The 14,671-nt window shown below is 40.7% G+C and overlaps 3 protein-coding genes across 5 annotated transcripts; 2 read left to right on the top strand and 1 right to left on the bottom strand.

Annotated features, from left to right (window-relative positions):
- Positions 1 to 1,166: 1,166 nt before the first annotated feature.
- LOC106367877 (PH, RCC1 and FYVE domains-containing protein 1) lies at positions 1,167 to 6,432 on the top strand. 3 transcript variants are annotated; one of them, XM_048769004.1, is made up of 10 exons: positions 1,168 to 1,632; positions 1,756 to 1,775; positions 1,940 to 2,026; positions 2,164 to 2,253; positions 2,467 to 2,547; positions 2,655 to 2,849; positions 2,936 to 5,065; positions 5,430 to 5,576; positions 5,662 to 6,044; positions 6,146 to 6,432. In XM_048769004.1, the coding sequence occupies exons 3-10, from the start codon at positions 1,958 to 1,960 to the stop codon at positions 6,147 to 6,149; spliced, it is 3,099 nt and encodes a 1,032-aa protein (XP_048624961.1). In that variant the 5' UTR covers positions 1,168 to 1,632; positions 1,756 to 1,775; positions 1,940 to 1,957; the 3' UTR covers positions 6,150 to 6,432. The 3 variants fall into 3 exon arrangements, with proteins under 3 accessions (XP_013663194.1, XP_048624961.1, XP_048624960.1); XM_013807740.3 differs by lacking the exon at positions 1,756 to 1,775 and having other exon boundaries at positions 1,167 to 1,464; XM_048769003.1 differs by lacking the exon at positions 1,756 to 1,775.
- A 779-nt stretch (positions 6,433 to 7,211) lies between these two features.
- On the top strand, positions 7,212 to 9,530 carry LOC106367881 (ABC transporter G family member 23). Its single transcript, XM_022708259.2, has one exon. The coding sequence runs from the start codon at positions 7,526 to 7,528 to the stop codon at positions 9,428 to 9,430; it is 1,905 nt and encodes a 634-aa protein (XP_022563980.1). The 5' UTR covers positions 7,212 to 7,525; the 3' UTR covers positions 9,431 to 9,530.
- Positions 9,531 to 9,578: 48 nt separating this feature from the next.
- On the bottom strand, positions 9,579 to 14,620 carry LOC106367879 (nonsense-mediated mRNA decay factor SMG7). Its single transcript, XM_013807741.3, has 8 exons — positions 14,416 to 14,620; positions 13,762 to 13,866; positions 12,988 to 13,590; positions 12,774 to 12,896; positions 12,444 to 12,661; positions 10,254 to 12,355; positions 10,041 to 10,155; positions 9,579 to 9,946 (listed from the first exon to the last, which is right to left on the bottom strand). The coding sequence occupies exons 2-6, from the start codon at positions 13,831 to 13,833 to the stop codon at positions 10,279 to 10,281; spliced, it is 3,093 nt and encodes a 1,030-aa protein (XP_013663195.1). The 5' UTR covers positions 13,834 to 13,866; positions 14,416 to 14,620; the 3' UTR covers positions 9,579 to 9,946; positions 10,041 to 10,155; positions 10,254 to 10,278.
- Positions 14,621 to 14,671: the final 51 nt, after the last annotated feature.

Here is a 14,671-nt window from a genome sequence, read left to right on the forward strand (position 1 = left end):
AAAAAAAATAGTTTATTACAATTCTATATTTTGAAATTAATTTAGGTAAAATAAGAAAATAATTTAATTTATTGTTCGATAAATTGTTTAATTTTTTGAATTCAAATTTTATATTTTTTTCATTACACTATTTGTTTTATATATTAACAACTACCTAAGTAAATACTAAACAATTTCGTAAACTTTATCTTTTGAACATGAAAGCGCTAATAACGCTAATGGTTGATCAAATCATTACGAAAATAATGCATATGAATTCGCCAGTCATTCTTATATCAACTTAATCAAACTGTGTGACTTCCAAATGTTATGTTCATCACCATTATATACAACACGGAAAAACAAAAGTGGAAAAAAATTAACGACAAAATCACGTACACAAAACTACACAACGATCAGTAACTTATCCGGCTTCGCGCTTGCGCGGAGGCTATACCCCTGGTAATCTAAAAATTGCATCGCTCGTTAAAACACACAGAAAATCATCTTAAAACAAAACAATAGTTAAACTAAAATTGTTGTCAACCACCATTAGTGGGGCACAACTTTGCGGGTGCCGCCACACCAAATCCGTGCACAATGCCAGAGAAAGACCAAGATGACCAAACCAAACACAAAGGCGCTCATTACGATGAAGCCAATCGTACCCACCATAATGTTTCTTCACAAGACCAAAAACTTATTCTTTCTATCTTTATTTTCTAAGTTCCAGAGAGAACTAGCTTACATACATATGGCTAACCTTATTAAAATAGAAAACAGTTAGACATGAAAAATGAAAAATTCTATTTAAAAAGAAAAAGAAATCTTCTAAATCTCTTGAAAGTCTATGAGATGGTTTTAATTTTTAGACGAGTTAATATTCCAAACTAATACAAGGAACCGGCAGATTGAAAGAAGATAAATTCGTCAAAGAAAGAAAAAAAAAAAAGCGTTTCAGGAAAGTGACTGATTTACTGAGATTACAGATTACGGATACAAAATAAATTTATCATGTATATGTACAAACCATAGAACTCTGTATATCAAGTTCCTCCTTGTCGATGTATGGATCATTACTTACACCTTTACAAGTATAATAAACCCGTAATTAACGACAGTAAAGCAGGGATTTATATATATTAAAGCTCTCAATAAATTAATATTATTTGCAAGGAAGAAAAATAAAGTGTGCGTCTTTTTCTCTAGTCAGAATCTGCCTTTTGGTCTCTCTCTCTCTCTCTCGCTCGCTATACACTTGAGAGTTGAGAGTAGTAGTAGAAGATCATATTCATATGCCTCGTCTCTAGATTCTTCACTTAATTAAGCATATCAACAGATTTACTTAAATCTTTTTGATTAAGCGGCGGCTCTTTAGCTGTTACTGTTCGGAGTGTGTGAATTTCTCCGAGGTTTGCTAGTGGTTTGAAAATGGCGTCGGGTCTTAGCAGAGCTGATCCTGTAGTTGCGAGGGATATTGAGCAGGTCCGTCCGTCCATCGTTAATGCTCACCGTTGGTTGTTTATAATATACTCTCACTCTATGATTTTCTATTGATCGTTGCTTCTTACTTCTTTTGTGGAATTGGAGGAGGAGATTATTAGCTTAGGCGAGACCTGAACATTGGGAACTTGATTCTTAATTAGTGACGAGGTTTGGCTTATATATTTATTATTATACTTAAAGTCCACCTTTTGGAGACTCCAAGCTTGTGTCATAAAGAAAATGCAATTCCTGAATTTTCTTTTTACTTCATGTTTTTTTTTTTTATATCAGGTCAAGTTTCTCAGAATGTAGTATTGATCATCTCTATTATCTTAGCTCATTGTTCATGGTGTTGGATTGAAATTCTTGTGTCTCCTCCACCGCTGCTTATTCTCTTCTTTAATGTTTTGTTGTATCATTGTTTCTAAGCTGCAACTAATTACTTTTCTTACTCTGAGATTTTCTTTGTTATCAGGCTGTCACTGCCCTGAAAATGGGAGCTTATTTGCTCAAGTATGGAAGAAGGGGAAAGCCTAAGTTCTGTCCTTTTCGCCTTTCTAATGTAAGGATTTCGAGTAACTAACTCTTTCCGCTCTCCTTTTTTTATTTCTGGATTCTTTACGAGGCTCTGCTGCTTAATGTCTGTGGGGTCTTATTGTTCTGTGTCTAAGTAAACACCTTTGTCCTGTTAACTTTCAGGATGAGTCTGTTTTGATATGGTTCTCGGGGAAGGAAGAGAAACATTTGAAGCTGAGCCATGTTTCTAGGATCATATCTGGCCAGCGCACTGTAAGTTTTTACACCTGTGGACAATGTCAATCAGTTCTCTCTTGATCTGGCATTAAAATTGTTCAGAATAAGTTTCGTGAGACTAGTACTGTTTCTTATGACAATGTCATTTGCAAGAGCCAATCTTCCTTTAGTTGTTTGTTGCACATTTTGATCCTGCATATCTAGTGTGATATTCTGATACGTCCTCCATCCATTGCGTTTCTCTTGCAGCCAATTTTTCAGAGATGTCCACGTCCCGAGAAGGAATATCAATCGTTTTCGCTAATATACGACGAGAGGTCATTGGATTTGGTGAGGTTTTTCTTTTAGTGTTTCTAAGTTTCTCTTTAAAATCGTTATAATCTAAATCTGTTATGATTGGAAGTTCATTAATCAGATGTTGGAATTATATTTCATAGATATGCAAGGATAAAGATGAGGCTCAAGTGTGGTTTACTGGTTTAAAAGCCGTAATCTCTCGTTGCCATCAACGGAGATTTAGGACCGACTCAAGAAGTGATGAGACGCCATCCGAAGCTAACAGTCCCAGGACTTATACTCGGAGAAGCTCCCCTTTACATTCTCCCTTTAGCAGCAATGATAGTTTCCTTAAAGTACTAGAATGAAATGGTCCATTTCATCTTTTATTCCATTTCATTTCTGCATGTCTTAACTAAGGTAATTTTCTGTTATCTTTCAGGATGGCTCTAATCACCATTGTCTTCACACTCCGTATGAGAGCCCGCCTAAGAATGGCATTGGCAAGGCATTTTCAGACATGACATTGTATGCACTTCCTCCAAAAGGATATTTTCCTTCAGATCCGGCAAGTATCTCAGTTCACTCTTTGTCATCCGGAGCCTCGGATACCATACACGGTCACATTAAAGGCATGGGTATGGATGCTTTTAGAGTTAGTCTGTCAAGTGCTATTAGTTCTTCGAGCCATGGCTCTGGTCATGATGATGGAGATGCGTTAGGAGACGTTTTCATTTGGGGAGAAGGAATAGGTGAAGGTGTTTTGGGTGGTGGAAACCATATAGTTGGAAGTTCGTTTGAGATCAAAATGGATTCCTTAGTGCCAAAAGCTTTAGAATCTTCTATAGTACTTGATGTCCAGAATATTGCTTGTGGTGAACAGCATGCTGTCCTTGTGACAAAACAAGGAGAAAGTTTTTCCTGGGGAGAGGAATCTGAGGGTAGGCTTGGCCATGGTGTAGATTCCAATGTTCAGCATCCAAAGCTTATTGATGCACTCAGTACCACTAATATTGAGCTTGTAGCATGTGGCGAATACCATAGTTGTGCAGTTTCTCTATCGGGGGATTTGTATACTTGGGGTAAAGGAGATTTTGGTATTCTGGGACATGGAAATGAAGTCAGCCACTGGATCCCGAAAAGAGTGAATTTTTTGATGGAGGGGATACATGTATCATCTATCGCTTGTGGACCTTACCACACAGCTGTTGTGACTTCTGCTGGGCAGTTGTTCACTTTTGGTGATGGGACCTTTGGTGTTTTGGGCCATGGAGACAGGAAAAGTGTTTTCATACCCAGAGAGGTAGACTCCTTGAAAGGTCTTCGCACTGTCCGGGCTGCCTGTGGTATATGGCACACAGCCGCAGTTGTAGAAGTTATGGTTGGAAGCTCGAGCTCTAGTAACTGCTCCTCAGGAAAGCTCTTCACATGGGGTGATGGTGATAAGAATCGTCTTGGTCATGGTGACAAAGAACCAAAACTCGTGCCTACCTGTGTAGCAGCTCTTGTAGAACCTAATTTTTGTCAAGTTGCGTGTGGACATAGCCTAACAGTTGCACTAACAACATTGGGCCATGTCTATACTGTGGGTAGTCCTGTTTATGGCCAGCTCGGAAACCCACATACTGATGGAAAGCTACCAGCCCGCGTTGAAGGTAAACTTCACAAGAGTTTTGTCGAAGAAATTGCTTGCGGAGCTTATCATGTTGCAGTTTTAACTTCAAAGACTGAGGTTTACACTTGGGGAAAAGGATCAAACGGTAGACTAGGCCATGGGGATGCAGATGATAGAAGCTCCCCAACACTGGTTGAGTCGCTTAAGGATAAACAGGTGAAAACCATTGCATGTGGCTCTAACTTTACCGCAGCTGTCTGTCTTCACAAGTGGGCATCAGGGATGGATCAGTCCATGTGTTCAGGTTGCCGTCAGCCTTTCAATTTCAAGAGAAAGCGGCACAACTGCTATAACTGTGGACTTGTGTTTTGCCATTCCTGCAGTAATAAAAAGTCCCTGAAGGCTTGTATGGCACCGAACCCGAACAAACCATATCGAGTGTGTGACAAGTGTTATAACAAATTGAAAAAGACCATTGAAGCTGATGCATCATCTCATTCTTCCTTGAGTCGAAGAGAAAGTGTCAACCAGGGATCAGATGCAGTTGACAGAGACGAGAAGTTGAATTCTAGATCAGACGGACATTTAGCTAGATTCTCATTGGTGGAGCCCATGAGGCAAGTGGAGAGCCAATCCAAGAAGAATAAGAAGTACGAATTTAATAGTAGTCGTGTCTCACCAATACCAAGTGGAGGCTCTCACAGGGGTTCACTAAACGTAACCAAGTCTTTTAATCCAACTTTTGGATCATCAAAGAAATTCTTCTCAGCGTCTGTTCCTGGTTCCCGAATTGTGTCTCGGGCAACTTCACCAGTATCAAGACGCCTAAGCCCACCAGCTCGCTCAACAACGCCAACTCCCACTCTTTCAGGACTAACTACACCAAAAATTGTCGTGGATGATACTAAGAGAACCAATGATAACATAAGCCAGGAGGTGGTTATGCTAAGAACTCAAGTAAGCTGCTTCACACACTCTGGTTCTTGGTTCTTATTCCATAATTCTTCACGCTTTCCTGTGTTCACACATGGGAAGAAAACATAGTTGGTGAGATCATGCAACTTTGTTTAACGATAGTCCAGTTGTGTTTCTGGTTGATAACGAACCAGTATCATAGATGGACCAAACAGTTGATCATAGCAAGTTTCTTTTTGTTTACTGTATCGCTTGTGTGCCTAGATGGACCAAATATTTGGTGAGATAATGCTCCTCGAATTGTATAAAGATATTCCCCAAGGATTTTGTTTAGTTGGAACCATTTGTCCTCTCAATCGTTTCAATTTGATTTCTTTGCTAATTCACTAGTTAATGACTATCACAGGTTGAAATTCTTACACGAAAGGCACAGCTTCAAGAAGTTGAACTGGAAAGAACAACCAAACAACTAAAGGAGGCACTAGCAACTGCTGGCGAGGAAACAGCGAGATGCAAAGCAGCTAAAGATGTGATTAAATCACTTACCGCTCAGGTAAAGCTTTCCTCTGTGCTATTTAAAATGAATGGAAGAAATGCTGTTATGCAACTTACTGATTCTTACAATGGAAACCATGCAGTTGAAAGACATGGCTGAAAGATTACATGTTGGATCAGCTCGGACTATCAAGTCTCCTTCTCTTAATTCGTTTGGATCTAGTCCTGAATACATTGCCCCTTCGTCTAACACACCAAACCGTCCAAACAGCCGAGAAACTGATCCTGACGTCCTAAACACCGTCCCAATGTTTTCAAACGGGACCAGCACGCCTGTTTTTGATGGCGCAAGTTACCGACAGCAAGCGAATCATGCTGCGGAACCGATAAATAGAATCAGCACTCGAGCGAAAGAAAGTGAGCCCCGTAATGAAAATGAGTGGGTTGAACAAGATGAGCCTGGTGTGTACATCACTCTCACAGCCTTAGCAGGAGGGACAAGGGATCTCAAACGCGTCCGTTTCAGGTAAACTTCTTCTTTCTGATTGTTTAGAGACTTCGTTTGAATGTTACCTTTTTAGTTAGTGATGAAATGAAACAATAATCCGAGAATGATTGTGATGGCAGATAACAGAGGACGAGTTTACGAACAATACAATGTACGGATAGTCGTTGACAAATCAAGTGTGGGTGTAGGAAGTGAAGACTTGGCTCATTAACTTCTTTTCTTTAGCCCGGGTTTTCATAGGTTTATTGGTGTTTATAACAAAACACAAGAGAGAGCCAGAGAGATTAGGAGTGTTTTTACATCATCATTCATTACAGTTTGGGTGTTCTTCTCTTGTAAATTCTTCTGTAAATTCTATAAACATGCGCTGTCTTTGTCTCTATAAATGCTATTAATTGCTGTTGAAGTTGAAGCAGTACTAATGGTTTGGAGCAGACTGAAGCTAACAAGAAGGGTGTGCATAAGAGAAAACAAAACATTATACCATTGGAATTACATTTTAGTAATTAATCCACGTGACTTGTTTGTTTGATATTACCTACGTTGCACATGGAAACTTCATCGGACGTCCGCTTCCCGCTCCGGAATCAGAATCGGAACTTTGTGGAAGCTTACGGAATCTCGCTTCCAAAACGCTTCTAAAATATTCTCTTTAAAAACACGTTGGAAGCTTACGATTCCGTTTTGGAATCACGCTTCCATTCTTTAAAAAAATACACAATGTCTTAGATCAATAAAAATATAAAATTATAGTTTTTAATTTATATAAAATCCAATAGTATTGAATAGAGAGAATAGAGATATGCAAATATTAAAATTAATACTCTCAATTATCTTTACGCATTGAGTTTTTATTAAATATAAATCATATATTCAAATATAATATGTCAATTAATTATAAAGTATGAAAATAATTAATATAATAATTTATTTAAATTTAATTTATGTGTATTTTCACAGTTTCAATACGAAATCATTTCAAAATTATCATAAATAAATAAATGCTTTATTATAAATTTAAATCATATAATTTTTAGTTCTATATTTTTAAAAAAGTTCTAATATATGTGTATATATATATATATATATAAATATGGTTACGCTTCTAACATGTATCCGCTTCCTATTTTTTTTTTAAATCTCGCTTCGGCGCTTCCATACGCTTCCGGTTCCATGTACCCGCTTCCGTTTCCATATAACATACGTCATATTACTATTACACTTACATGTGTTGGTCAACAACAAAAACAGTTTTTACATACATGCTATTCAGAGTACATATTATGCTATTCAAAGTACATATTAGATATGAGCAACTCACCAAATAAAACAAATTAATGACCAACCAGATAGAATTAGAATACATAGCTTGTGAAGAGTTACACCAACCTCTGCCTACCATTAAAACTTGTTTCTTTTGTTGGTCCACCAATTCTGAAGAAAAGAAGAACTTCAAACTCATAAAAACCATTTTAGTAGAGACATTCTGAGATGAAGATATGAACAACACACACACCATGGCTTCTTGCTTCCACCCTCCTCCTTCTGTGAGCACAAACCGCCGCGAAGAAGACTCAATCATACTCTTCTCAGCATCAAACTCCCCCGACGAATACTCCTCAGCTTCCTCTTCCTTTTCATCTTCACCACTCCCAACACCTAACCGCTACTCTCTAACCGTCGCTAACCTCTCTTACACCATCCACCACGTCACCATCCTCAAATCCGTAAACTTCACAACCCAACCCTCAAAACTCCTCGCCGTGGTGGGCCCAAGCGGAACAGGCAAATCCACACTCTTAAAAATCATTTCAGGTAGAGTAAACCACAAGGCACTAGATCCCTCCTCCACAATTTTAATAAACAACGCTAGAATCAGCAACAACAATCAGTTACGGAGACTGTGCGGGTTCGTCCCTCAAGACGACGATCTCCTCCCTCTGCTTACAGTCAAAGAGACGTTAATGTACAGCGCCAAGTTCAGCTTACGAGACTCAACGGCCAAGGACAAGGAAGAGAGAGTGGAGACCTTGCTGAGGGACCTCGGTCTCGTCCTCGTTCAAGACAGCTTCGTCGGGGAAGGAGACGAAGAGGATCGCGGAGTCTCCGGCGGAGAGAGGAAGAGAGTCTCTATAGCCGTTGAGATGATCCGCGACCCGCCGATTCTTCTCCTCGACGAACCGACTTCCGGTTTAGATAGCCGGAACTCGCTTCAGGTCGTGGAGCTTTTAGCGAACATGGCGAAGACGAAGCAGAGAACCGTCGTCTTCTCGATCCATCAGCCTAGCTATAGAATCCTCGATCACATCTCAGATTACTTGATCCTCTCTCGCGGATCGGTGATCCACTTCGGGAATCTCGAGCATCTCGAGGACTCGATCGCCAAGCTAGGGTTTCAGATCCCCGAGCAGTTGAATCCGATCGAATTCGCGATGGAGATCGTCGATTCGTTACGCGATTCGAACCAAACAGACTCCTCTCGATCTTTGCTATCATCATCATCGGCATCGATCGAGAACGAGAACGATGATACGATAGCTAAGAAGCAAGAGTTTCGCAGTCTCTTCGACGTAGCGGAGATCTCATTCCTCTGCTCGAGGTTCTGCAAAATCATCTACAGGACGAAACAGCTCTTCCTAGCGAGAACGATGCAAGCGGTCGTTGCGGGATTAGGTCTAGGGAGCGTGTACACGAGACTCAAACGCGACGAAGAAGGCGTGGCGGAGAGGCTAGGACTCTTCGCCTTCAGCTTAAGCTTCCTCTTGTCCTCCACGGTGGAAGCGCTTCCTATTTACCTCCGAGAACGCCGCGTTTTGATGAAAGAAACGTCTCGAGGATCGTACAGAATCTCGTCTTACATGATCGCGAACACTATCGCGTTTGTGCCGTTTTTATTCGTTGTATCGCTTCTCTTCTCCATACCAGTGTACTGGATCGTGGGTTTAAACCCGTCCGTTCATGCGTTTTCCTTCTTCGTGCTCTGCGTTTGGCTAATCATCCTCATGGCTAGTTCTTTAGTGCTCTTCCTCAGCGCGGTTGCTCCGGACTTCATCTCTGGAAACTCGCTTATCTGCACTGTTCTTGGAGCTTTCTTTCTCTTCTCAGGTTACTTCATTCCCAAGGAAAAGATACCGAAGCCGTGGATGTTCATGTATTATGTTTCTTTGTACCGTTACCCACTGGAGTCGATGCTGGTGAACGAGTACTGGAGCTTGCGGAAAGAGTGCTTCTCGGGAGGGGACATGGGGTGTTTGTTGACGGGAGAAGATGTGTTGAGGAAGAGAGGGCTTGACAAGGACACACGGTGGATCAATGTCGGGATAATGCTTGCCTTCTTCGTGTTCTATCGTTTCCTTTGCTGGGGGATTTTACTCCGAAAGTCTTATTCCAAGTCGACTCTTTAGAATATTTTTATTTCTATATGAAAGCTGCATTATTCCAATTGTTTTAGTGGACCATTAATACCTATTTCAAACGCTTTTCACAAACACGATCATGAACTCATAGTATGCTTGCCACCTCTTGTAAAAAGAATCATGGACACGAACGAGATTGTTTCAAGAAACGAGTTCTTTTTATTCAAATCCATTTGCGGAGTTTCACATGTTCAACTTAAGTAAAACAGAGAGAAGTTTGAAACACACAGAACAAATGAGATGAAAGTGAAACTGGAAAGCAATCCAAGAGAGTGAGATTCGGTGCAATTATTCGCAAGAAAATAAATAGATATAAAGGGATGATAAAGTGTGTGCTTCATCCAGAGCAAGCCACAACGTACGTTTCCTTTCTTATTCATTCATATGGGTCTAACATCATCCACTTCAAGTGAGAGAAAGGCACTTTACTCCTATAAATTCCGTAGAAACCATTCATTCTTGTTACCAAACATCTCTTACACCAACATAAGCTGTCTCCTGAATCTACCATCAAATAACATTAATGGTTAGTATAATAAACAAATGACTGCCAAAACATGTCTGAATGCGTAACTGCAACGCTAGCTTAAAGACGAACCTGTCAGGTAGGAAGCGCCCCACAAGAAGCCAAGGCCACAAAGAATCCAACTAGATACTTCAACAGAACGAGGCTCAGTTGGAGTTAGGTAGCTGAGAACATACGTAACACTCACCTGAATCATTCCCCATATACATCGATCAACACCACAAGAGTAAGAGCTTACACAAAGCATTAGATAATAATGGAAAGGAGCTTTATGCCTACTCTTACCGTGTTACTCTCTTCCTTTCTGATCTCACACAAAGCGATGACCCGACCAACTGGGATGTCCTGGATATTGCTGGGGGAGTTGAGTAAATTGATCGTTTCCGTTCACAAAGTTATCTTCCTTAGGATGCTGAAAGTATGGAAATTTTGCTTTGACCTGTGACGCTGGAGCTTGTTTTCCAGGGAACGGAAAGTTGGCAGGCCCATTCAGTCCATTGCTGGTACCCACGTGTTCTGGCTTCCCAGAAGAACCGTAATTCAAAGAACTGTTGAAAGCAGTGCCTTGGTGAGACTGGCCTTGGTATCCATCCAACCAGCTGTAATCATCAGCCGGTAGAGTGCGGCCAGACATATCTGGACCAGGTGCTGGCTCTTTTTGCAGCTTAGAGGGGACTGAGTTAAACCCAGGGGGTGGGCCAAGATGCTTGGAGGCTCTACCGATTGGACTTTTTCTTGCTAACGAAGATTGCACGCCAAGGCCATTACAAAAAATTCCAGAAGATGAAACAGTATCAATTGTGGGTGGCAACATAGCTTCAGGTGTTCGTGACTGGGAATACGGCATACCAGCCATACCATTGACATTGAAAGACTGGTGGATCGGCAATGAGTGTGCAGGGTAATAGGAGACTCCATGATTTCCTTGCATCTCACTCATCACATGACCGTTACCCATCTGAGCAAAATTAGATAGGCTACTAGCAGCTTCTTCTGGTAGCCACTTGCTACCACCAAGGGAAGCAGAATGTGACTGGGCCAGTGAAACATGTGGAACCTGTCCTTGAGGATGTTGAAAGTGCATAGCCCGTGAATGCAGTTGTTGAAGTAGTGCGGCCTGCGATTGTTGTGCCACCGGTGATTGCATTGGTTGAAGTCGTGCAGAGGCTAGCGATTGAGCTGGCTGAGGATGCACTGCCTGTGTCTGAACCTGTTGCAACTGCACACCCTGGGACTGTGTTGACGGCAGAAGGTGTGCCAGAAGGTTAGAACCAACAGATGCAGGCAGTTGAATACTTGCGTTGCCTCTTGCCTGGAGAAGGAGATTTTCATGAAAAGCTGCATCTGAAACACTCAAAGCTTTGAAGTCCCCCACAGTTGCAACTTGATCAGGATTCTTGAAGCCTCCATTAGGAACATGTATTTGGTCAGAAGCCCCTTTCCTCTTCTCAGTAACTAGAGGTTTGAAAACAATTTCTTCATCATCATCCTCCTCAACCAAATGAATCTGCTGATATCGCTGCGTCACTGGCGTAATATGATTCACCATTCCTTGGTTATCTTGAAACGCATTATCAGCTTCCGCTGGGCTTGAATGAGAATCCAGCAAGTCATCTGACGGTTCAGAACCGACAAGAAATTTCTTCTTCTTTGAATCAAAATACACATGATTCTGATCAACCTTGATCACACTGGTCAATGCTTTCCCGGCTGCTAGGATCCTCTTTATACGAGCTTTCTTTTCCTTGGGACCTTCAGTTGCAAAGGAATGTCTTCTTGAAAAGTCGAGAATAGACTGAGCTGGAAGCAATGGCAAGAATCCTCTTAACTCATAGTCCTCCCACAGTGCAAGTCTGTTTTCAGTTTCTCTTTCATCATACATGCTCATGTTTGAGAAGCAAGTCTCATCTTCGACATCATCAATATACATAGGCCCAAGAGACAAGATTTGATTGAAGAAGGTAACACACTGGTTCCAAAAGCTGTTTCTCACAGCAGTCCGTCTTTCATCCGAATCACTCCCTTGTGCAATATCAGGACAACAGGCCAACCATTCAACAAAAACTAAGACACCAGGCAAGAAGTAACTTGACGAAAGATCACACAGTTGCGCACACTTCTCTATTAGGTGCCCAAGTAACTCAAAACTTGCTGTTAAGGAGTTTCTAGCAAGCTCCACACGATTCACAATTTCTGCATATGACTGACCTTCCTTTTCTTTCTTCGAGTTATCGACGCTAAATATAAGAATTGTTACGAGCCTGACGATAAAAAGTGCGCTGTCACTGGTGTCTTTACCAAAACTCATCTCTTCCTTTAAGCTCGAAGAAATCAGATCTCGAAAACTGCTGCTAGTGGAAGCAAGAACATCTGGGAATGTCTCGAGGCTGAACACAGACGAGTGATAAATATTATACCAGAGATCCAGTAAAAGTGGCTAGAACAAACTAATTTTCAGAAAGAAAGAAAAATTACCTTGTTCTGGTAAAAAGAATCCCGTTTAGACGAACAAATCTAACGCAGAATGCTTTGAGCTTCTCATCTGCACTAGTTGCTTTATCCTTCTCAGGAACAGCTACCACGTCCGCATCTTTCTTCGATGAAATATCTTGGCCTTTACCTCTTCGTTTACCAGTGGGCCTTCTAGGTGAGTCTTTGGGAGCCGCAAACAATTGGGCATAACTCAGACGATTCTGCTCAACCATTCAAAGAGATAGAAATGTATTATATTTGGGTACTAAGAAAGTTAATAGCGATTGCCTTAAGCACCTAACATAATTACAAAACATAAGATTATTAGTTAACCTTTTCAAAAGCAACAATCAAGTTGTCACGGGCAGTTGGGAAAGGAGTCTCCACAGCCAAACTCCGGAAATAACGATATGTTGCTGCAAACTCATCCCCGGAATAGGAAGCAATTATAGCAAGCTGAGACATTAAGTTGATACCATCAATTACAACCTGTACGACATAGCTGTACCAACTAAAAAATAACGCGTCAAAGAGAAAAGGAAATAACCTGATGATGTGGGTTTCCACAGCCTGGCAATAGAGAAGCTGCTTGCAAATAGTAACTCGAGGCAGCAGCATGCTCTCGGTTCTTGGAATCCCCCTCTCCATACAATCCTTTATACCGAGCAAGATCACCAAGGTATATTAAGCAACGGTGACAAGATACCAAGCCTTTTTGAACTTCTGCAAACTTCTTTCCATCCTTATCAGCCAAATTTTGACTATCTTGACTCTCCGAAAAATAACCCAAGGGAAGACCATACTTTGATCTAATTTTTAAGATCATTTCATGGTAAAACCCAGTTGCTTCTGAAAGGAAAGTTCTGAACTGGAGCTTGAGGTTTGCGACCCGGTCAGCCATAGATGGACCCTTTGAATTTTGAGCATTCGAGTTACTAGAAGCCAGGACAGCATTGATGTGTGATCTAAAGTCTTCAATCCGTTTGTAATGCAGCTGCCACAGAGTAAACTCAATGTTGTGCTCCTCAGAAAATGTGTGATCTTCAAGAACGATTGCTTCATAATTCTCACGAATTTGCTGCCACAGATTCGGGTCAGAAGGATTCCGAGCCTGAGCAGCCTTCCTACGCTTGATTTCTAACTCAACAGTCTGCAAAGTATGGATATATTGTCACTGAGCTGAAGATCCAAAACTAACAAAAGACATAGGCTCAAGTAAAGAGACAACACGGCCTATACAACCCAACAAAGATGAACTGATAAACCCTCTAAGAGGCATGTTAAAAACACCCAAATTCAGAGAAGTGAAGAGAGGGAGAACCTTATCGAATATGGACTTGGCTCGCTCCCTTGGGGAGGAAGCAGTATTCTTATCCATCTGCAAAGTCATCATCCATTCAAATCTTTCAAGGTTATTTCACACAACCTGCATTAAAGAAAAAAAAGAAGAAGCAGAATCTCAGTAAAAGGGTCGAAGCTTAAACATATGCTCGTGTCCTTATCTACAAGGATGGAAATAAAGTAATGTAATAGCTAAACAACACATACATAATCTTATCATAACCAATCATCTAAAGTAGTTGGAAGCCCTATACATACATGATTCTAATCAGATAAAGTTCCAATCAATTATCAAAAACGACAAGGAAACTATGGAATCATGTGTTCAAGTCAAAACCTTGAATAGAGAAATCAAGACCCTCTACACAAAACAAACGATTGTATAAGTGATCAACCAGAGATATTGACAAAGAAAAAAAATCAAAATCAGGATGACCATGTGAGTCATTCGTCTCTGAAAGATAAACATGACTAGTAATCGGCAAGAGAGGATCGAAATCAAGCATCAATTTAGAAAAAGGGGAGAAAACCCTAATCCCAAGATTTTATTAAGAAAAATCAAACAACACGATAAAAGAAGAAAGCAACCACCCAGAATTGAAGCGAAATCGTTAGGAAACATAAACTGAATTACCAGATCTGCGAATGGCTATGCGACTACGAGCAGCGGAATGACAAACCGGTACGATGAGAGAGAGAAACTAGGGTTCTTATAGAGAGAGAGAGAGAGAGAGAGAAAACAAAAAAGACGGTGAAAGTGTTTTAAGGTCGATTTTTTTCCTTAATGTATAAGGAGCGAACGAGGGAAATATAACAAAAATAAAAAATAAAAAAAAGGATTTATTGTCCAAGTATTTTCTTTCCCTCGCTTTATGGGCTTCGTTCTTAGT

The sequence above is a fragment of the Brassica napus genome, chromosome C9 (genome assembly GCF_020379485.1).
Source record: "Brassica napus cultivar Da-Ae chromosome C9, Da-Ae, whole genome shotgun sequence".
Classification (NCBI taxonomy): domain Eukaryota; kingdom Viridiplantae; phylum Streptophyta; class Magnoliopsida; order Brassicales; family Brassicaceae; genus Brassica; species Brassica napus.